Source organism: Daldinia vernicosa (genome assembly GCF_022497035.1).
Source record: "Daldinia vernicosa strain CBS 139.73 unplaced genomic scaffold F5Y00scaffold_21, whole genome shotgun sequence".
Classification (NCBI taxonomy): domain Eukaryota; kingdom Fungi; phylum Ascomycota; class Sordariomycetes; order Xylariales; family Hypoxylaceae; genus Daldinia; species Daldinia vernicosa.
In genome coordinates, this window is record NW_025953937.1 from 379,232 (window position 1) to 402,133 (window position 22,902).

Genomic DNA, 22,902 nt, shown 5'->3' on the forward strand with positions numbered 1-22,902 from the left:
TCCCCCCCCCCCCCCCCCCCCCCCCCCCCCCCCCCCCCCCCCCCCCGCCCCCCCCCCCCCCCCGAGGCGAAATAAATAAATAAATAAGTAATTGCTAACTGGTGTTAGTTCTTCTGCTTCCCGACTGGACTTCCCGTTTCAGCAGATCAGATGAGTAGGTGGCCCCTTTATTCCCGTCTATAAATCTACCTAGACAATAAGAGCCAGATCTTACTAACAGCAAACAAACAAACAGACTACGTAGTCGTCGTGATTGGTATCTTCCTGATAATAGTCGGCACGTACTGGGTTACATATGGCAAAACCTTCGAGGGCCCGGTAATTTCTCCTTTCCTTCCCCCCCCTGCTTATTTACTCATATCATATCACTCTAGAGGAGAGTTCACATGAACTACTAACACTGACTTCTATAGACATTCGAATCCATCATCGGACATGCGCCCGGAGACGAGGAAGACACAGGGAAAGCAGCTTTCGTTCCTCCCTCGGAGAAAGAAAAAGAACCGTCTAACCACGAGAACGAGGTCACCTCCTAGAATAGAGGTATGCATTATTAAGATACCCGCGTATTGATTTCTTCCGAGTTACTAGGCCAACATATAAAGCATTTAGATGCATCCTACCATTCATCCCTGCAACTATAATGTTCGACGCGTTGGCAATTTGGTTATAAAATTTACTAACAGGTAGATAAGATTTTTAAAACTTAGACACGATCACGAAAGACTTATTTCAACACGTTATAGATTCAAGGGGAATGGGATTTTGACACATCCCTCCTTAGCCGTCTTTTTATAGGCATATATTCATCCATCATCATGTCCATAGTATTTTAGATAGTTGAACTATATTAAGTAACTGAATATACTTTACTTGCTTGCCAACATGAATTCGACCTTGCACCATCTCACTACGTCACAGCCAAAACCCAAGCAACAATCATAACTTAAACAGTATAGTATATTCATTCGTGACGGGGTATTTACATGATATAGCATATCTACTCTTAACAAAGCTTTCAACATGCCTTAATCCGTCTAGGACTAGGTGTTAGTTCATAACCGATCCGCAGCCTTATACATGCAATGAATTTTCTCTCGTGGGCCGAGACGAAGCTCTCCGTAAATTTCAGACCTGCGACTGGCCAGGCCGGGTATGTGAAAACGCCGGGTAATGCGATGATGATTATTGAATCCCTCGCCATGTCCGTCCTACATCGTTCTTGTCCTGCTCGAGTCGTATTTGAACGTACTCGCCATTCTAAAAGATGAATCTTGGAAGAAAAAAATTGGTCGAGGATGATGGCATCCTCAATTGCTCATCGAAGGACCTACTCTAACTTGACGTAGAGCGTTGACGCCGTCAGAAGCGTTCGTATCGCTTGCACCCAGTGAAGGGATGACAACATACGGGGACCCTATTCTATTGACGGGCGATTAAATAACCCCGGGAAAGACTGAGTTCCAAAAAGTAATCGACGGGCCGAAAGATTAGCTTGTCTAAAGCTATATAAAATTTGTTAAACCTTGACGCAGCGGAAAAAAAAAAAAAGGGGAACCCCGAATTTCTTTCGCGCCGAGAGAAAGTTGACTTAAGAATAAGGGAGGTTCGATTCGCTCTTGTACCCTGGTTCCGTAGGCTCGACATCTTTTATGGGGTGAAGCAGCATCGGTGGTAAGCAGGGACGCCCATAGAGTTCTTCCCACTCTTTGCCACCTACGTTGGTATCTTCCCAACCCATAAAATTCAGGTATAGTCGCTGGGGTGGGTTTGCCCTGTAGTACCAAGTGCTCCCGCGATATCTAGCTTCTCGTCCCCAGCCCATTGCGGAGCCAACACCCCCACTTTCGCCCTTCGGACCGCCATTAAACCACTTAGCGAGGTCCTCGCCTTTCCAAGGTCTATCGAAGAAGACGGGCATCGGGACGTAGACTGCCTTGAGGCCGTGAAGGAGAGCGGTAGTTTGCGTGACCATTTCTGACGAGATATGATTTCCACGAAGGTTCTCGACATGCATGATATCAAGAAGCCTCTTGGACACCCTCGAATGCGTTACGATGGTAGCCCTCCTCGGTAGATCTGTAGTCGCGTGTGTGGAATCATTAAATCCCCAAAGCTCATTACCGCTGATCCAAGAGCTATTAATGGGGTTGAAAATCGGGGCAACGGTAATCAGATCCGCCTCTTCACCAACACCCCATACGTAATTGTCATCTTCAGGCTTTGCGACAGGCGGCTTCGGCCCAACAGGGTTAACAAAAGGCAGTTTTGGAGGACCCCAAACTGTATCCTTCCCCGATATACGCTCAACTTCTTTCCGGAACTTCGAATCGTAATCACCGTGAACGGATGGGATATAGTAGCGTTCATTACGTTCCCACAGTCCTCGGCGTGGTTGACGCTTGGCAAACGCGGCCAATTTCTCAACAAAATCGTAATTATGGCCGGTGACTCTTGCATCTATCTCCCAGTTCCAGACATAGTCGAATTCGGGGAACTCTTGGGCGAACTTCTGAACCGACAGCCACTGCGAGACGTGTACAGTCGCCTTCTTAGGGTCGATCTTAGGGTACATAGTCTGCGTGGCCTCGTCATTCCAAAGGATAGCAATATCCCTAAACTCCGGGGGCACATTCCTCTGTAGAACGTATTGATAAGTTTCCTCGTCCTCCCAAATTGCATAGGCAGTGTCTTTGACATGGACGAAGAGAAACACTTGATATAGACCTCCGGTGCGCAATGAAAGCTCAGCGATTAAGGATCGAATCACCTGCTTGTCATTCTCGGTATATTCCTTACCGGTGTATGTCCGCAGTAGAAGTGCCGTTCTCTCTTCGCGGGTAGTAGTAGTAGTAGTAGTAGTTTTAGACGTGCCGGATTTGCGTTTTTCGAGAAGACTCCTCCTTCGTCGTATTGATGCACCCTTTCTTAAGTCTTCCTTGGGGTGGGGGGACTCCAAGGTACCAGGATCATTCTCACTGTCACCGTCTGCGCCCGAGAAACTCGAATTTTGACGCGTGTACACTGTGCTGAGGTATGGATTGGACTGCCCCTTCATGTCGTAACGTGCCTTATTCCTCAGAGCACACTTCTCTTGCAGCTGCCCCCAGCGAACACCGTCCCAATCGACCGAGGAAACTGAGTGGTCACCGTCTAACTTATAGCCGTAAATACCTAACCGTGTCTCGCGCTCATAACATAAATTCCCATCCATACCAAGGGCACTGTAACTTCCGAAACCGGGTTCAGGGAACTTTTTGGGTTGACCTTTGAAAACGAATACATCCCCTACAGGTGCACCACCTGGCCCTTCGCAAGGTACAAGTTCAGCCCTTTCAGCGAGCCAAGTCTTTTCGTTGTACTTAGGATATGGATTGTAGACGTAAGGAGTATGCTCGGTAAATCTCGGTTTGCTCTGCGTCCGTGCTAAGTGATCTTCGATGGTTAGAGATCGTTTCCTGTCAGGATCCAGGGTATTAAGCGTCTGCCCAAACAAGGTATCGGCACCAGGCTCTCTGTACTATCGTTAGAACCTGCGGCAATGTGATAAACAGCCAAACATACTTAGCAAGCGCCTCATATTCTCGATCAAACTGTTCCCGCAAGTCTTCCTCTCTTTGCTCCTCTTCCTTGTGCTTCTCTTCCTCCTGTTCCTCTTCTTTCTTTTGATCGTGTACTTCGGCTTGAGGATGTTGATTTTGCTCGTTGTTACTAGGGCCGGTCGCTGGTAAGGGAGCTGGAGCCGGCTTGGTCTCGGTGTTGCCTTTTAGAGGAGCTTGTACTGGTCCAGAACTCCCATCAAACCATCTTGCCGTATGAGGAGTGGTAGACCCATGCAGCAAAGTCCAGTACAGAGTCGCTGCAAAGATTGCGACGAGCAGGAGACCTTTCGGTCGCGACAACAATCGACGGGGTTGTACCGCCAACATTTTTGAGTTAATTGGAAGGATAGACGCGGCTTATGGACCAGGGAGCGATAAGTCGGTATCGCAAGATTTATGCAAGATCGAGAGGTAGGAACATGGCGATATCGTTAAAATTAGCTCTTCGGATCGAATATCGGTGTTTAGCTAGAATCGAGGCGAAAAGTTAATTGCAATAGTCGCTTGTTTGACTTGAAGCTTGTATACAGATTAGATTCCTAGTCTAGGAATTTGATCTACGATTCGCGGCAGATCGGATTTCAACGCTGTAACAAATAGTCGTCCGAACGGACCGTCTCTCGTCTAAAGGTCTACCGTAGTAGATTTGAAAATGCGACTACGAAAAAAGAATTAAAAAATGAGCGTAGGAGGTTAACGTGACAGTAGATAACCGGTCGGATAAAGAAGATTACGACAGGCACTCAGAAAGGTCCGAGGCGAAGTATTATAAAAGTGGTGACAAGGTATTGTTTAAAAAATAAAAAATAAAAACCGAAGGGCGAATCCCGTGGGGAAAAATATACCTAGGTAGGCTCGAGGGATGTGCGAATAGAAGGGGAACAAGAGACTGGGGAGCGCAAATCTCGCGATGTCTTGGCCGTGGTGATCAACACCAAAGCAGATCAAGTGGGATGCTTGAAATTGAGGACCCCCTTCACTCTCTCCCCTTTTTAGGAAAAAAGTTGAAGGTTCAAAAAGATGAAAAGATGCGCGACAGGGTCACGATTACCGCCACTTGTAGCGCTATAGGGGACTTACAACTGTTACTAGGGGTGGTAGGTACTGCATACATCAATGTTATATTTCGACAGGGTGTTCTTACCATCTTTCATGTATCCTTTTGCATTACGGTGGCTTACAATATACATGAGAAGTGTGGGGGGACTAATGACTAATTTCAGTCTAAGAGGTTTCCAATACAGGGTTGAGTTAAAGTGAAAGTACATTATGTACCTAGGTAGATTCACCGGTCGTGCATCCCTCTCGCAATATCGTCAACTTAGTAATACACTATAGGTAATGGCCCCCAGACTCTTTCCATGTAAGACGCTTTGCCTATATCCTGCCTATATTCTTCAGTAAGTGGGAATATATTATGGACGAAGTAGGATAAGACAAGTCTGACATGGCTAATTGTTTAAATCTGCTGTGCAACTCAGGTATATACAAGGAGGGGTTTTAGGATTATGAGGGTATACAATGTACAATGTAGATACTTAGAAACCAGCGTGGACGGGTGGCTGCAGCAAGTTGTGGTGAGCTCAATATTACACATCACGGGCATTACGCATGCCACATCTTCTTCGAGATTATCAAACATTTACATATCAATAAACATCTCTCTTCTGCTATCCGTCATATTTATATTCAGTTTCTTGAAAAACATATAATCTTTTCAATAATTTACCCTAAGATTTGTTAAGGGGGAAGGCTTCATGCTTTCTCCCTTCTGGCATACGCCGTAGTTAAATTGACGCGATAAAGTGTTAAGGGTTAAATTCGTAGGCGCAATTTGGGAAGTGCCGATTGGAGCGTCTGCAACGTAGGTACCTTGTCTAATAAGATTGTAAGATAAGGAAATCTAAACTAACTTTTTCTTGCCCTGCGGAAATGATACTCCACAATTTGGTCTTAGTCTTCCATTTCTTCACTGCACTAACAACTACTACAATAGTATATCGTCCCTACATACTTATTAGACTATCAATAAGAGGTATACTCTATCAACTCAAGGGTCACAAATACAGCCCAATAGTCTTGTCAATCCTCCTTCGAAACTCCCCAGCTATTTAAATATACCAAAGGATCACCGAGTCTGACATAATAAAGGCCCAGCTGTGCGAAATTCGCCAACTACCAACCTCGAGACCTAAACTTCGTAACCTCCTGCTCTTACCGCTAAGTCGTTGGATCTAATGTTCGGAGGCAAGCCATTGAATCTAAGCTACGCTAATACACTAGCTCAAGGTACAACGAACTAAACAAGCCACGGAAATAAACGGACTAAGACATTGGCAGTTCTTCAACACTCACCGCATACCTATGTAGTTTTTGGGGGGCAATAGAATAGATGCGAGGTACCTCCAAAGTTGGTGACACGGTTCCCCAAAGTCAGGTACAATACAAAGTAATACGTACCTAATATAACGGGCGGCTCGCAACCATTCATAGCTAGTCGTCACGCCATGGGGCGCAAGGGACGCACGAAGCGCACGCAGAGATCGTCATCGTGCAGCGACCTAAACGATCCAATCAAGGAGCCTCCACGGCAGCTTTATCTCTTGCACAAAGCTCATGTCACATTCGCTAAGCTGTCCCCCATTCGCCAGCTGGGGTTGCCTGTTTCGGGAGGAGACCTAACGCAAATAAACCTACATACACTAGAGAGAAGCACGTATTCAACGTGGCCCGTACCTGCGCTAGGAGGCAGATGGTCATTTATATCCAACGGGAGTTTACTCGGACGGTAAGGAAATATATACCATATACTTGGATCATTGGACTTGCAAGTTTATTATAAGCGCTTGTCCACCAACCAAAAGCTACATATACTGTAGGTATACGTAGAATCTTCATCACGGCCGCACATAAAAATATCCCCTCGAATATTTCCGGAGTGCCTATTATACATATGATACCGCACATCTCGATGATCGCAGCGACCCGCGTACATACGTGAACACCCGAGACCAACAGTTGGGATCTTCGTAACGACGTGACATTGGCGATCGTAGCATAGGTAGCATACAGAGATAATAAGACTGGACTAGAAGCATGAGCCGTCAAACATAGTAACAGAGCCAGCAGTAAGGTAGCAGGACAGCAATGTAATACAATGCATACTCGCACAACATTCGGTACGATCGATCCCGCTTACTTATCTTAGATAGGTACCTCTATCTAGGTCTTCATCGACATTTCGTACATACCAAGCCCTCCCTTCACCTCACTACCTAACCACTCACCACTCACCACTCATCACTCACCCCTCAGGAACTCCATCTAGATCCCCCCGGCCACCTTCCCCCATATGAATAAATAAATAAATAAATGAGCCCAATAACGGCCGGTGACAGGGCCCTATATATTAAATTACCTTAGCTCCCTTACACAATCTCAAGCCGTCTAGTGTACAGAATAAATACCTAACCTAGATAAAAGGCAAGTCTCCGTGCGACGACCCTGCGGCTATACCCGTGCACCCCACGATTCTGCCGTCGGATGCGGCCAGCCAGCCTATAGGTAGGCTGCCCTGGGTAAATCACATACATACGCACACACCTATATACTACATAGGTAGCTAGGATAAGGTACCACTACTACTGTTGCTGCTGCTGCCGTTGTTGTTGTTGTAATAGGTATAACTATACCACTGTGTAATAGTGACGAGCTGGAATTCGTTAACCATTCCCATTGGCACAGCCGTTTCAACAAGTGCCACCAATTTCGGATTCAGTAGCACGAAGGAGGTGAGAAAGCGAGACAGGAGACACAAATCGTATCTACCTAGGTAGATGGCATCATCACCACGATCATATACCATACCAAATTTATTTCCAGTAGGTAGTCACACGTAGACAATGGACCGTGGCAAGGTTAAATGAATTTGTCGTTTGATATTACTATCTCCCCATCTACTCTCGCCAGAGTAGACCGACTACTATAGGTACCTAGCTATGCGCAAACGGTGTAGCCAAAGCAGTATACTACTGGCGATCTACAGCTTGTCGCTCGTGCTAGATCGCCCATCACATCGCTCTCCCCTTACCCATTCTCCCCATATCCCCACCAGTCGCGGTCAGTCAACGCTGGTTCCCACACCACGTCGTCCAAGGCACCCTATCGTATCCATCCTACGGAGCCTTTCTTTAGCACCCTCCTCTAACCAATCCTATCTTATCCTATCCTCCCATCCCACTCCAACACATCTCCCATACATATACCCAAGGGAGACGTGAGAGCGGCGACACGCATCGGGCCCGCCAGCCCCCAATGCAGGTAGCCATGGCCCGAAGGAAATAAATCCCCAAAGTACCAAATTAAGATGACAATGATATGGGATGCACATCATCTGATTATAAAGCCGTAAACAAAAAAGCAAAACGAAATAAAAGGCGGATATCTCGTCAAGGGATCCGTAAGGTCAGCAACTAGCAATTGCCAAAGGAAGATCGAAAGGGTATATGCGACCTATAACAAAAAAATCGAATGCTTTCCCGGAAAGGGGAACCCCAAACGCCGATGCTGATATATGATGATGATGGTAGGTAATCGCATAGCTAGCAACATGGCGAAACGGCGATGTGAAAAAGTCGACCGAAACAAAAGAGAGGCGTGTCGTCGTTATAAAACAAGAGGAAAGTATAGATAGGTATATATATATATATATAAATCGGGGACATATATGCTTTTATATCATGCCCATTCTCGTCATTCTCTTCTCCATCCTCGGCATGGGGCTGGCTAGACCGCCACGGCCTAGAGCCTGGCCAGGAGCTAGACGGTTTCCGCTGGGCAAGCCGAATGGCCGGTTGAGTCCCTTAGGACCCGGACCCATGGGACTTGGACCCATAGGGCTCGGTCCCATGAAGCCGGGGCCGGAGCGAGGCGGTCTCGGCGGTGGAGGCCCTTGCGCGCTTGGCCGGCGTGGAGGGTATCCCGGCCTCGGTGGTGCTTGCTGTTGTTGTTGTCTTTGGGCCTGCATAGCCCACTGCATTCGTCTCCAGGCATCGCGCTCGCAGTACGATTTACCGTCTACGTCGAAATAACCGTCGCGTAAGACGATGCCGCAGTCACCGCATCGGAAACAATTCGGATGGTGCTTCTTGGAGGATTCGTCCTCGAGGTATTCCCCCTCAATACCTATATTACAGCTCCCGCAGAGACTGCCGTTAAGTTTGTGATAATGCTGTTCACAGTACGGCTGGTCGTTTAAGACATAGAATGTCGAAGAGGAGAAGGGTTCTTGGCATGTTGTACATACGAAGCATGCCTTATGATAGCGTCCAGTCAATCGCCCATCCGCTGATGAGATTGACTTGCCTGTGATGAGTTGCTTGCACGCTTTGCAGTTACCACGAGAGCCTTGGCTCTTGGACGCTTGACGGTTGTGGGTTGGCCGAGTCGGCGGGGAGTCACTTAGACCCCTCTGGATAGCGGGATCTCTACGGTCCAAAAGTTGGGGCGGAGGCGATGGTATCGCAGGCATATCTACTCTCGGATCCTGTCCCCTAAAGCTAGCAGGACCTGGCCTAAGAATTTCCGAGGGTGTACGCTGGCTGTTAGGTCTCAACGGCTCGGGACCTCTCTCGGACGGTGATCGGTCTCTAGGCGAAGGGGATTGTGGTTTAGTTTGCATTGCATCCATTGAGGATTGCAAGTCGTCTAATAGGGCATCGAAACCCGACATATCGGACGGCCGCCGTGCGTCTTGACGGGACTTTACTGACTGAGCCGGGCTTGTGTTCGAGCTAGCTTGACTAGGACGAGATGAGTGGGTATAGCCAGAGTTGCTAGAAGATTGTGATATTGAAGATAGGTGGTTTCGATTGCTGGTATTAAATTCGTCGCCAAGGTTGACAGAGGGCTTTCTATCGCCATCTCGTGTTGATGGGCGTGAGTTTGTTCCTTGCAAAGGCCGCGGCCGTAACGCATCCTGCGCTCCTAAGGATGGCCGTTGCGACCGTTCACTAGCCATGGCCATTCTATCCACAACACTGTTTGATGAACTCCGCATTCGATCGGACTTCATACCGGGTGCCGAAGGCACACGTGCTGGTACGTCAAAAATCTCGTCGTTTGTTTGGAGGAGCTTCTCCGGAAACGTATCGGAACGTTTGCCTAGGCCAATTGGTTGCGGCTCGAAGTCACTGCTACCTCTTAGCGGTGCGCCGAACCCACCATACCCGTTACTTCGTGGTGCTCTAGGGGGTGCAAGGGCAGCGCTGCTCTTAGACGAGGTCGAGCCCGAAGTGCCTGGTCGCTCTATAGAATGCCTAACTCGTAATGAATCGTCATTTGAATCTGCCGTGTTGTCACGGCTACTGTTCCGTGCGAATGGATTTTTCAATGCGGGTCTTGGGTTCGTCTCGAAAGGTCCAGGCGCAATGGTGTTCATTCTTGTTAAGAAGTTTGTTGGCTTATTCGGGCTTGTCCCGTAGGTAGAGGTGGAATCGCCTTCATATGACCCTGAGTCTCCGAAGCCTCCATATCCACTTGGCCGCCTGGGCGAACCTGCTATTGCTGGTGCGAAGTGGTCATCTCTGCTAGAACTGGCCCCAGGCCGTTCATGCGTTGGTGTTTTTGGTGAGATGGCCTGTGATCCAGTAGAAGCGCTTACCGGCGTCAGTTGGTCTGTCTTTTGGAACGCGCGATCTATTATCGTATTAGCTGATGCAATGATTTAGCTGGTTAATGATGCACTTACTCGCTGCAGATGTATCAACTGAAGGGGGTGCGGTGCGAGCAAATTTGTCAAAAACATTCGCTTTTAGAGATGAAAACGCGCCGCCTAGAAGATCTGGCATTGGAGGTGCTGCTTTAAATGTTAGCCGTCTACTATTCCGTACATTGGAAAGGTATAGTTATTAAGAATTACGCACGTTCTGCTGCTGCAGCAGGTGTGCTACCGCAGACATGCTCTCCCATCATCGAAATCTCAACTTGGTTCCCGCAATTGGAACATTTTATCGTCGGCATGAAGGCCGACTGCCGTGATGCATCCATCACGGCTTAAACGCGTGACAATCCCTTTATTTCGCGTTTTCCTCGCCTTTCCTCACTTAGGATTGGATAAGTCGATTTCGTGCATCAGGACTTTCCACCCGATTCGCTTTGTTGACTGGAGGTTTACGTTCGTATAGGTAAAAGTAGACGATAGTTGATTGGTAACCACTTAAACGGATCTACCAGCACCAATGCAGAAAAGAAGTAGAAAATAGAAAACGAATCTGCCTGCTATGCTGCTATGATAGATGTTGTGCAGAAATCCGAAACTCTCACTCCACAGTCCCGAACAGCGAGTGCCACAGCTCCGGATAGGTGTGATAGTTTTGCTGGTGCGGCCGGTATTTAGAAACGACTAAACCATGAAGGTATGGTTTGCGATAGGTCGTCTGCAGTGTTGTCGCGCAAGAGTGGACGCTGTCAGCCTGTTATGGGCCTCGCTTCGAGGAAATTTGGTTGTGCAAGCGAATAATTGGTCGAGAATAAACAAGATCTGAAGAGGTTTCAAGAGACCTTTGGGTCTGTAAAGGTCGGTGTGAGAAGGCTTCTAAGTTCTTGGACGTTGCAACCTTTGTCTCGATTTGTATCGAAAGGGTGGAGGATGTTTAAACAACCCCTGCCCTTCTTTGCTTTCAAACCCCCTGACTGAGTTTACAAGGGTACCTGGTTAGTACCTATGCAGAAGCAGACCACCACTAAAGTAAAACCCCTGTCCTTGTCTTTTCTTGGCAGTAATAACTTAAAGAGGTACCCGGCACTGGTCCTCGTCGTATTAGTTGGAGGATAATAAATAACTCTCTAATGTCTAACTTCTGGGTTAGGATATAGAATCGGCTAGCGAAGGAGTGCAGAAGCAGAAGAAAGAATTTAAGAGAACCATGGTAGCAGGGCGTCGTCTGTATTATATAGCTGATAGGGTAAGGTATGCGGGCGCATAATGAGGAGGATTCAGGAACTCAAGTTCAAACATTGGTGACTTTCAGATGTTTGACCAAATATGGCAGCCTACCTTTTACAGCTTTGGTGCGTACCTAAGATATCTTTACCACCAATACATAAATTAGCTGACGATGAAGTAGCCGGTGATTGTTTATCTGAAGTTTACTTGTTCATCAATATGAATCGGTAGGATTCTGTTTTACGTGTGAATGCTGGGTTCTGCGCCGCCTTTCTCAGTGAATTACTTCTAATAGTTAACTACTTTCTAATACTAGTAGGTATGCCATCATCCAAAACCACGTTTCCACCTCATCAATACCTTAGGATTGCGGCAACGCCACCCTTTCTCTACCTGATGTAGGTGTTTAATTATGACTTCCTCGGCTTCCATAGATGCTTCTATACATAGTACCTGAGGTCAGCCATGCGGTACTTAATAGTAATAGTCCGTGCTGTACGACAATTGCTTGCTTTTAGCATCGCAGCCGCCGCGTGCGCTAAGAAAAATACGAAGGTGAAATATTTAATGAAGAAGCGCCACAATATTCCGGTGACGGGTGACTGTCATACCGCGAACGCTACCTAGGCGCGTTGCGTTCACGAGAAACTGACTTTGAAAACCAATGGAAAAGCCATGTAACGCTAATAAAGCTGTACGATCGACCTTCTTTAAGCACTAGTAGGCGCTAAACTGATCTGGTATAGCGCCACTATGACATACAGGGCTGTCTCGGCCTGAACGGGTACCTTGCATCTTAAATATCATCGGTGATTCGACAATCCGATACCCCCTGTCCCCACTCGACTGCTGCTAGAAATATGGACCAAATACGGAGTATCTAGGGTTTTTATCTGTGGGGAGTTCAACTAAGCTGCTAAGTCTGGAAGGGACATGGGAGTTATGCATCGAATTTACATAGGTACATCGACATGCACGTATCAAAAACAATTCGACTCAATTGGAAATTCCTCTCTTGGTTCAACCCTTTCTTCCTTACGGGCCGGTTCTGGGATTCTTGGGAAGAAGGTACCTATTCAGGCATTGAACCTCATTTGTCAGTTGAGTTTGATATCGACCAGCTTGTCCTTTTCGATTTAACCAAATTCGTCCACACCTTTTCCTTATTAATCTGAATAAAGCCGATGTGACCATAGACGGCAATGCCATAATTAGCCAATCAACCCCAGATAGGTAATCCAGATTGACCACGGAAAAGGGTATTTTGTATGTTAGGTGTTAGGTTGTTTGGGGTTGTCATGGGATACTAACCTTGCTACTAGACTTGTTCCTCCACATCTTGTTTACCAATTATGGTCTTTGTGCTGATTATCGTGATAGGTCCAGTAGCAGATTAAACGTCATTTCTACATCTAACTACTTTCCTGAGCTAACGAGCTTGACATGCACGTTGACCACTTGGGTAGCTAATAGTATAGCTACTAGTACAGTCTGCTACTAGTATCGCTGATCAGGGTATCCGTATTGCTGATCAAGAACCCCATGTGGTAAAGCTGGCCTCATGGCGAACCCTTCATGGGCCCCCCAGCAATTTACACTAACATAGACTGACACTAACATCGCAACCCTTTATGATCTTATCCTTCTAGCGTAACTAACTAGCTGATCTACATCTATCTCTCCGCGAAATCGAAATCATTGATCATCCTGCCATCCTTCCATCCTGCCATCTTAGCTAACATCTAACCCGAAGCAAGGGAGAACGTGTATCCTGGGGATTTCGCATGGTGCTGGCGCAAAGCTTGGATGCTTTACATATTGGCCCCGTTGAAACGTGAAGCGTTCAACAGCTCGGCGGCCGCACTCGTTCATGTTAATGCGGTTCGTTCGCTCGGCCCTATGTCACTCGTTGTTACCGAAGACCCCTGCCCTGCCTAGTTTACATAGTAGGTCATAACATGATCTGCCTTAACATAAGGTCACTTGATGTCAAATCGTGACAGACAAGATGAATGCTCATAGCCTGATGGACGAATAGGAAAATAGATCTTGGATGTTGTCTTCGATCCCAAGGCCGTAGGAACTAGATCTACAGGTGTAGAAATCTCCGGCGACTAATGAGACTCTAAAATACTCCCGACGTCAGACATGAATGAATTCTATGCAATCGAGTTGTCATACTCGAGCCTTACCTTGACCACCCGGCGTCTCTTGAGACTTCTTTCAGCCCCTGGGCCGATACGGAGTATTAATCCAAGAGTTTGGGTCCAATGAAATCTCATAGCCTACTTCTTACTGCAAACAACGAAAATTGCTAGGTAAGTGAAAAAGGAGAACGCTACGGAATATCGCGGCATACATAAAATATTATCAACCTCCCATATCAAGAATTATCTATCGATAGGTATATGCACAAACTCCTAGTGTAGACTCTCCTCATATCCGAATCAAACCCTTGAACCCGGAAATGAGGCTCAATACAGTAACTAGTTAGCAGCATTCTAGAGTGGGGGGCCCTTTAGTTATGTATGTAACGTGGTGATTTGTGGAATGTGGCCTGCCTTATTTGATTCGGTTCGCTTTTTTTCCATTAACACGATACTAGTTACCCGAAGCTATGCGCCACTCATATATAGAAACGATGCATAAGTCAGTTGTCTCAAGGCGAAACTAGAAACTCGCAGTTCAATAATGTTTTAGGAATATGTAGCGAAATACCTATGGTTTGCGTTATCTTTTGTCTCTCTCTTGTCTCTAGCTAGCTCCCTTTTGTGATAGATCTTCGAGTCCGTGCTCTTCACTCATAAGCAATGTCCAATAGGAACATTTAGCACATCCCCCCCTTTCCATAGTAAAATTGGCCGCACATTCTGCTTCACATGATTCAACTTGTCTGTGTGTGCCTTCATATGTTTGTATTAGATCTAGATTTACTCACGTGTAATACTACATATATATACCTACGTGATGGTTCGGTATACGATTTCCATCACCGTAGTGTAAGATTAAGATCGATTAATCATTTCTTCTTCGAGTAGCGCTATTCTAGAAGGTAGGTAGGTAGTAAAGAAATCGTTCAAGAACGACTTATGAATTTTATGTTATATCTGACTTGTGATCATACTACAGTTTGGGTTGGACATATGAAAATGAATAGTCACGCGGCGTCATACATTATGAAGTGGCATACATTATCTTCTTGCTTCTTGCTGCACGTCGTAAGGAGACCCAAAGAGAATGATTAATGCAAGGAACGCCCGCGGAAATATGCATAGCTAAAGCGCAAGAAGCCAAAAGGGGGTATAAAATAATATATACAGTAGAGAAGCTCTTTGTTAACCCTAAACTCGGCTCAGTATTGACAGCAAGACATCTCCCATTGACCAATCATACCCCCGACTACCCCGCTACCAATCCGTATTGTACTATGTAAGGGTTCCTCGGATCCCTTACGGTGGGTGGTGGGTTAGGCGGGGAGCACACGACATCCCAAACCCACAACTTACAAGTGCTGTCCAACGACTGGCAACGACCGAAATCGTGAACTGTCAAATCTATCGGCAGACTTAGGACTTAGCTGTTCTTCGTGCTACTATGTACATAGATATCGTGCCACTTTTCTAGACTTTCCTGCATGTGTTGTCCTTCTTAGTCTACTACGTAGCCGCAGTAGTGGGTTGTCTAGCCCTCCCGACATATCCGTTTGCTTTTACATAAGTTGGAACACTAACCCACCCCTCTGGACTTTGAGTTCTATCTCTTGATCTCTTCTTGCTCTTCAAGTTAACAATTAACTATCTGATACTTTGAGACGGTTCAACGACATACCTACCTGTCGTATCTACCTCTCTCTTCCTACTCAAACCTCTTGACGATCGCGCTTCCGAGCAGCGATCACCACACACCGTCAAGACGTTTTCCAATCTCCTTAACTCGTAAGCTTCCTTCACCGACTCCCAACTGCAAATACCCTAAAAGCTAGAATCGTGTTTTCTGACCTGCCATGTAGCGTTCACCACCCGTACGCCGGAGCCCGCTGCTCTTCGCCCGGAGGCGCAGCGGACTCACCCTTTATTCAGTAAAGGGTTGCCCAGATACCTCAATTTCAAATCTATTAAGGTATACCGCCAGTAACAAAAAAAAAAAGCACCATGGCACCGCACGCCGAAACAGACGCGGGGCCCGCGTACGGGAACGGAAACTCGAACGGTACCAATAACTCGGCTTCGTCGCCATCCAGCAACCTCTTCACGGTCAGCTCTCCTAACGTGACCTACACCGACAATGAGATCCTGTCCAAGTATACCTACCGGACCACAAGCGTCACCCAGGACGCTGCCGGCAAATATGTAGCCACGCCTAAGGAGACGGCCTACGACTTCAAAGTCGACCGCAAGGTCCCCAAGGTCGGTATGATGCTTGTCGGTTGGGGTGGAAACAATGGTACCACCGTAACCGCAGGCATCATCGCCAATCGCCGGGGCCTAGTCTGGGAGACTCGCGAGGGTCCTCGCGCAGCCAATTACTACGGATCCGTCATCATGGGCTCTACCATGAAGCTCGGTACGGATCCCGCCACCAAGCAGGAAGTTAACATCCCTTTCCATGACGTGCTTCCTATGGTCCATCCCAACGATCTCGTCATCGGCGGGTGGGATATCAGCAGCTTGAACCTCGCGGACGCTATGGACCGTGCCGCCGTGCTCGAACCTACTTTGAAGGCGCAGGTCAAGAAGGAGATGGCCCAGATGGTTCCTCTCCCTAGCATCTATTACCCTGACTTCATTGCCGCCAACCAGGAGGACCGAGCCGACAATCTCATCCCCGGGAGCAAGGCCTCTACGGCTCACGTCGAGAAGATCCGCCAGGATATCCGGTAAGTCCGACCTGCACGCCTACGTACGTACATATATAAGACGCTTTTATTAATACGAGAAAACCAAAAAAATAGCGACTTTAAGCAGCAAAACGGCCTCGACAAGGTCATCGTGCAATGGACCGCGAACACAGAGCGCTACGCCGACATCATCCCCGGCATCAACGACACGGCAGACAACCTCCTCCAAGCCATCGAGCAAGGCCACGAAGAGATCTCCCCCTCGACCATATTCGCCGTAGCCTGCATCCTCGAATCGACGCCCTTCATCAACGGGTCGCCGCAGAACACATTCGTCCCTGGCGCCATCGACCTAGCCTCCCGCCACGGCGCCTTCATCGGCGGCGACGACTTCAAGTCCGGCCAGACCAAGATGAAGTCCGCCCTCGTCGACTTCCTCATCAACGCCGGCATCAAGCTGACCTCCATCGCGAGCTACAACCACCTCGGCAACAACGACGGCAAGAACCTGAGCTCCCAGCGCCAGTTCCGGTCCAAGGAGATCTCCAAGAGCAACGTCGTCGACGACATGGTCGAGGCCAACTCCGTCCTGTATAAGAAGGGCGAACACCCCGACCACACCGTTGTGATCAAGTACATGCCTGCCGTTGGCGACAACAAGCGTGCGCTGGACGAGTACTACGCCGAGATTTTCCTGGGCGGACACCAGACTATTTCGTGAGTCTTTCCCTTTCCTTTCCTTTCCTTTCCTTTTCCGATTCTATCACCCAAATGGTCCCCCTCCCTATAACAGACAACCCAGCTAACCCCCCACCCCACCCCAGCATCTTCAACGTCTGCGAAGACTCCCTCCTAGCCTCCCCCTTGATCATCGACCTAGTCATCGTCGCCGAGATGATGACGCGCATCAGCTGGAAGCTATCCTCGCAGCCCGCCTCCGAGTTCAAGGGCTTCCACAGCGTCCTCAGCATCCTGAGCTACATGCTCAAGGCGCCCCTGACGCCGCCCGGGACCCCCGTCGTCAACGCGCTCGCCAAGCAGCGCGGCGCCTTGACCAATATCTTCCGCGCCTGCGTCGGCTTGGAGCCCGAGTCCGATATGACGCTTGAGCATAAGCTGTTTTAATTAAGCAGCTCTGCTTTTACCATAAGCGTGATTTTGAAAATAAAGGGATTCGTCCCGCTGTCTGCTCGCTTTTATTCTTCGGTTGCGGCTCTCTTGGGCCGTAACGTAACCGCTTTGGAAATATTTGTTTGCGTGCGGATATAGCTCAACGCTACCACACACGTATGCATAGGATCTCAACATCCTAGATAACGAGAAAATCTTACTACTATAAATAAACTACGGGTTTATCTATTCACTGAATTGTGTGCCGTCCTGGGACTCGTGGGTCATCTGAATGTGATGTTGTGCGAGGCCATATGCAGCAAGAGTATTGTAAATGTAACAGATCGGGAAGTTTCCCTCTTCCCGAATGGTATCTCAACCCCTAGTTCCTTTAACGCCACCGCTATGCCAATGTAGAAATATAAAAGGTGCAAAATGCAGCGCTATGCAGATGATTGGTTTGGCCCAATTGCCTTATCCCTCGTAGCAGGACGCCCGTTTCTAAAACCACGACTTGCTTTCCCTCAGCCGTTTGTAATTATTGTAATTATTGCCCCTGAGCCGGCTATCATGCGCCGGTAACAGATCGGAACCGCTCGCCATGCTCATGCGGGTGCCAGCGCGACCCTTAGTATTGCCGTCCGCCTCCTCGAAGAAATAGTGGTTGGCGGCAGCCGAGTAGTTCACGCGCCAGGGGACCACCAGTCCCGCCGTGTCCGGGCCGTGGCCGCAGCTCCCTGATAGCGCGGCGCTGGGAGGCGAGTTGACGGCAACGGCGAATAGGTTCTGGGGCTCGGTATAGTCGCTCACGAGCCCTTGTCGGAAGAAGGCGAGATAAAGCAGACATGCTACGTTAATTGCGAAAACTGTTCCTAGCACGGCGTAGAATATGCCTTGCCATTTTTGGACGTGTGAGGATGTATACTGTTGGGTGCGCATAGACGCCTTAAATGTCTCGTAGACGCCCGGGTCCAACTCGACCTTTGGATAATCCCAGCTCATACGGTAAGTCGACCCGAGAGTCGCGGCTACGAGAGTCGATGAGGACAGCACTGCTAGAGCTTCAGCCATGGAGGGTAGGAATGGGTTAAGCGCCGGTTCGCGTAATATGAAGTTCGTCATGATGCGCGCGTTGCTCGCATTGTTGTTCTGCACGCCACCGTTAAGATCCATGGAAAGGCGCCATTGCTCAGCTAGGTTCCTCCAGTCGATAGAGGGTTCAGGAGGATTTGCAAAGTCGTCGTTGCCCGATGCGGCGGAGTACGAGTCGGCGTCCTCAGGATCCTCGCAATGTGCTCGCATGAAGCCGCCGGATATGCCTGAGACGTCGAATTGGGTCGAGCACTTCGGTGTTACCCACGACCGCATCTCGCAAAGCGTGTAATTAGCAATAGCGCTCGACTTAGCCAGTACGTACAAAGACTCCGAGTTGGCAACTGAAGTATTGGTGATCATGTTATAGTCGATCGGGAACTATTAGAGTTGTTAGACTGGGCATCCATTATATAAACTGGGAGCTATCAAAGTAGGGGATAGGAGTTCTAACCAGTTGAAAGACAGGGGGTCGACGGTGATACTTAGGGCCCCATCGGAAAATATCATCAACTGCAGTCCTGTTGAGCCATTCGTTGTCAACCGGGGGCGGGACATCATTGAACCAATCTTCCACACCGGTTTTCTGTCCGGGTATCTCGGTGCCCTCCGTTCGGGCATCAGGCCAAGTAGTGTATACGAGAGGTGCTAACTCGTCGTCGGCCACATTGACACACATGACATTGACCGCAGGTGAAACAACGCTGGCACGGATTGAGTATTCGCCGACGCCAGCTAGATCGTCGGGTTGCAATATGTCATTGCGTGGGTCTGTCGCGGCCAAGTAGACGCCCGCGTGTGGCATCGCGAGCGTGACATTGTTGATGATCCTGTTGTGGGATTTGAAATCAAGCTCGGGGTTTCCGAAATCGGTCTCGATCCAAGATGATACCATTGTTGTATTGTCGAATAGACTATGCCTTCCCACAGGCCTCGAGGCGAGGCTGTCCATCGCCGAAGTCTTATTATTGTGGATAGATTGCCATTCCGTCCTGGATGAGCTGTTAGTTAGAGGTTAATAGTATTGAAAGGGGGGTGTAACATGCATGAAGGTAAGTAGATTATGATAGGACTGGCCCGAGTATTGGACATCGAGGCAAGAGGGCGCCGAATTGTTCGGGTCCATGCTCGGGTCGATGGGGGTCGAACAAGCTTTCTGTACGTAGTAAGGGTTCGCATAGGAAGCCTTCACCAGCCCTTCCAGCTCGCGATTCTCCCACCGACCAAACATGAGCTTAGGACTTACCAGGGCGTCCGACGCCGTAGTATAAAAGAGGGAGCAGAGAGTCGCAATAAGACTCACACTACCTAAGAGGGTCATAGCCGCGTAAGGAACTCCTTCCCAATAAGTAAGTAAAGATCCCGGTTGCTAAACTCATTAGTATTAACAGTCAAAAAGATGTGCACATCGCTGTTTATGTTTACTCACGATGACCCAATTCCGCATCGTCATCTCGGCAAGAGTAACGCCCTTCGCCTTTTTAATAAAAGCTCTTCGAGTTAGGACTTGGCCGAGAAGAGCGACGTAGACCGTGACAAAGGATATTTCAATGGTCTTAGCGACCAAGGTGCAGACGAGGGTGGCTGTCGAGGGTGCCATCTTCCACCCCTCACTAGATGATATCCCTCTTCCATATCGCGGTTGGTAGATAGAGGTTACAAACCACAATCCGCTAAGCAGTGTAGAGTACGAGGACAATAAAGCTAAAACAATGTATGCCCAGCTCCAATGCTTGATGTACACATCCCGCCTTGAGTAACAGTCCAGGGGTGGCCGCTCTGGAAAATTGGTTAGTATCGAATATCGTAGGCAAAGCACGAGAATGAATCCTAAATATACCGTATCGCGCAGCGAGATCGTCAATTTCGATATCGCTGCTATCGTCCGAGCTGTCACAGTTCCCCTCTGGGAGTTCGCGTACATTGTTGACCGAGCCCATTGGATAATTCTCCGTATCGCGGTTCTCCATCTCGCGATGTGGCGGTGCGGCTTGGTGATCTTCTGTAATCTCGTCGTAATTGCCACTACTAATACGAGAGAAAGAATTGCTTTTGAAAAGCGTTGTCGGAAGAGATCGATCCAACATTTCTTTGAATCTCGTGCGACGCAGGGGTCCAGGTTTCTCAAGATTAGCTGCAGCAGAATTACCAGCTGCGATACCAACTTCCGTTCTGGGCTGCATGCCGTGTTTGAATGGCCGAGATGTGCGTTTGTCGTCGGCCGTGTCAGTTCTCGCTGTTGCCAGGGGGTCGAAAGGGGAAGTTGATTGCTGCAACAGAGAATTCGATATATCTTCTTCAGAGATATCTTGTGATCTTGTCGTTATTGTTGTTGGTGTTGTTTCTCTGGACGTCTGGGGAGGCAGTACTGGTGGCTGAGCGGCCGAATGAGCAAATGTAGGCTCACTGCCAGTAATAAATTCCTTCTGATTACGCCAAGGCGAGAATGTCGATGGTAGAAAAATGGGCACCTCATCAGCCAAGTGGGCATCCGGTTCCTGTGCACTCTTCTCCATGGCCGGTGATCTGCATTTAGGTATCATAGCTGAAGTTGCTCTTTTACTGTTAATTACTGTTAAGGTGAGCAACCTTGAACGGAACCGGTCAACTCAATGATATGGAAAAGTCGATAGCAAACATTTCAGCACAAAGCCGCACAGTGCTGAATAACCACAGCAACAGCAAAATGATTAAAGCCCCGTTTTCTTTCGCTTTTCATCCACTCACCGTAGAGGATCAACTGCGGATAGAACCCGGCAAAGGAACGGGATCCTGTGATGGGTGTGGTAGAGACGGACACGGTGCTTATCCGCTACTCTAAAAACACGATAATGTTGAAGATCTTATGTGTCTACCTCCATTGCAGTTATTAGTCTATGACCAAAAAGCTTGGACTTATTCGGATACCAACATGGCATCCGCAGCGCAATATGAGTATTTATGATTATTGATTGCTCAGAAATGAATTCCAACACTTGAAGAAGACAACAAATAGGAATCGATAGAACTCTGAAAGCCTGCTCTTGGAGAGTTGTTAGGTCACATTCTCTCCCCTGGGCCCTTGCTGTCTTCGAAGTAGGGAGATGCTGGAGCTGCCCATCAGCCCATGTAGTAGGCTAGCCGGGATAAGTAAAGAAATCCATTGCATTGGAAGTTTGGACAAGGGCAGATACACTAGCCTTGCTTACACCATAAATAAAGATGAAGCAAGGGATAAACACGTTGGCAGCGTTGGCAGCGCATCGTGGCACTTGCATATAAAAAGCTGCATGGAAGAACATTAAAAGTTTAAACACAGCCAAAGAAAGAACATCAATGGGTGGCACCCATTGCACCCATGTACCATGTATCATGCCCCCTTAAGTAATCATGGCTCTCCTGCCACGATAGTTACATGGTACAATTTTTAGTATGCATGGTCTCTAAAAATAGAACAAAAGTACCTAGGTACCTTCCATCGAGAGCCTCACCTCATGGCTACCCTATGACCTTTCGGATAGCCTATGCGTATCTTTTTATATAAAGATGAATTGCAGAATGTTACTAATAAGAGGTTGATTTGATAGAGTATAAAGGAAGTAAATCTATTCTTGCTAGTTACATATTGCGTGCATCTAGAGTGTACACAATCTATAAATAGATATACTAACAATACATACTCCTAGCGTCGCAATATACACAACCGGATGTTTAAGGGATAGGTAGAAGTTCTCTCGGCGAGCTACGAGGAGAGGAATTATCAGCTTTCACCATTTAATGGAGTCGCAATTGCTCAAGCCATCCGGGACAAGGACCTTCCAGGCACATTGGTAGTGCAGTCTTATCTTTATTATTCATAGTTCTCACAATTCGATATAGTTGTGCTCTCACTACTTGCTCACATCCTCGATCACCCATATTCGTTCGTTCAAGTGGAACTTTCCTCGGTCGAGTATCGCCTTTAGCTATGCGGTCATACCAAACCCTAGACTCACGCGTATAACGCATACTGTTTAGGTGCTCCGAAATCATTCGTAGGTACCTATATATGTTTTTTTCTTCTTTCTTTTTTAAAAAAAAAGAAAAAAAGCATAGCCTAGGCGTCTCAATGTATTGGGTAATCAGCGATGGCCTATATATAGGGGTAAGACTCAAGTAAACAGCCCACATGTTCAAGATCACTAGACTCTTGTTCAATTATGAAGCAACACATCCGAGCAACGCGTTAAACAATACAGAAATATGCCTTAGGTACCTAACCTACCTAAGCTTGCTTTGCCCTAGCTTTTTGGATTGAGAAAACTACAAGTGTTCGGGTTTTACATTTGGCCGGAATT

General features: G+C 47.8%; 5 protein-coding genes across 5 annotated transcripts in view; 2 read left to right on the forward strand and 3 right to left on the reverse strand.

Annotated features, from left to right (window-relative positions):
• Positions 1 to 823, forward strand: part of F5Y00DRAFT_269617 (amino acid transporter) — a gene marked incomplete at its 5' end in the record, with an annotated part of 2,676 nt that extends 1,853 nt beyond the window's left edge. Inside the window, 3 exons of the mRNA XM_048012469.1 lie at positions 109 to 154; positions 236 to 318; positions 414 to 823. Coding sequence (XP_047865222.1) covers positions 109 to 154; positions 236 to 318; positions 414 to 536 — 252 coding nt within the window. The 3' untranslated portion in view covers positions 537 to 823. The remainder of the gene's footprint in view (positions 1 to 108; positions 155 to 235; positions 319 to 413) is intronic.
• Positions 824 to 1,397: 574 nt separating this feature from the next.
• On the reverse strand, positions 1,398 to 4,242 carry F5Y00DRAFT_70994 (uncharacterized protein). The gene is made up of 2 exons (XM_048014043.1): positions 3,565 to 4,242; positions 1,398 to 3,515 (listed from the first exon to the last, which is right to left on the reverse strand). Exons 1-2 carry the CDS (start codon positions 3,927 to 3,929, stop codon positions 1,592 to 1,594), a joined length of 2,289 nt encoding a protein of 762 aa, XP_047865223.1. The 5' UTR covers positions 3,930 to 4,242; the 3' UTR covers positions 1,398 to 1,591.
• A 3,866-nt stretch (positions 4,243 to 8,108) lies between these two features.
• On the reverse strand, positions 8,109 to 11,278 carry F5Y00DRAFT_71016 (uncharacterized protein). The gene is made up of 3 exons (XM_048014044.1): positions 10,526 to 11,278; positions 10,351 to 10,458; positions 8,109 to 10,298 (listed from the first exon to the last, which is right to left on the reverse strand). Exons 1-3 carry the CDS (start codon positions 10,647 to 10,649, stop codon positions 8,335 to 8,337), a joined length of 2,196 nt encoding a protein of 731 aa, XP_047865224.1. The 5' UTR covers positions 10,650 to 11,278; the 3' UTR covers positions 8,109 to 8,334.
• Positions 11,279 to 15,041: 3,763 nt separating this feature from the next.
• Positions 15,042 to 17,747, forward strand: F5Y00DRAFT_236224 (myo-inositol-1-phosphate synthase). Its single transcript, XM_048007675.1, has 4 exons — positions 15,042 to 15,482; positions 15,557 to 16,423; positions 16,499 to 17,101; positions 17,209 to 17,747. Exons 2-4 carry the CDS (start codon positions 15,699 to 15,701, stop codon positions 17,507 to 17,509), a joined length of 1,629 nt encoding a protein of 542 aa, XP_047865225.1. The 5' UTR covers positions 15,042 to 15,482; positions 15,557 to 15,698; the 3' UTR covers positions 17,510 to 17,747.
• F5Y00DRAFT_236227 (uncharacterized protein) lies at positions 17,718 to 21,848 on the reverse strand. Its single transcript, XM_048007676.1, has 5 exons — positions 20,427 to 21,848; positions 20,016 to 20,365; positions 19,633 to 19,955; positions 19,041 to 19,578; positions 17,718 to 18,967 (listed from the first exon to the last, which is right to left on the reverse strand). Exons 1-5 carry the CDS (start codon positions 21,127 to 21,129, stop codon positions 17,996 to 17,998), a joined length of 2,886 nt encoding a protein of 961 aa, XP_047865226.1. The 5' UTR covers positions 21,130 to 21,848; the 3' UTR covers positions 17,718 to 17,995.
• Between the last annotated feature and the right edge of the window lie 1,054 nt (positions 21,849 to 22,902).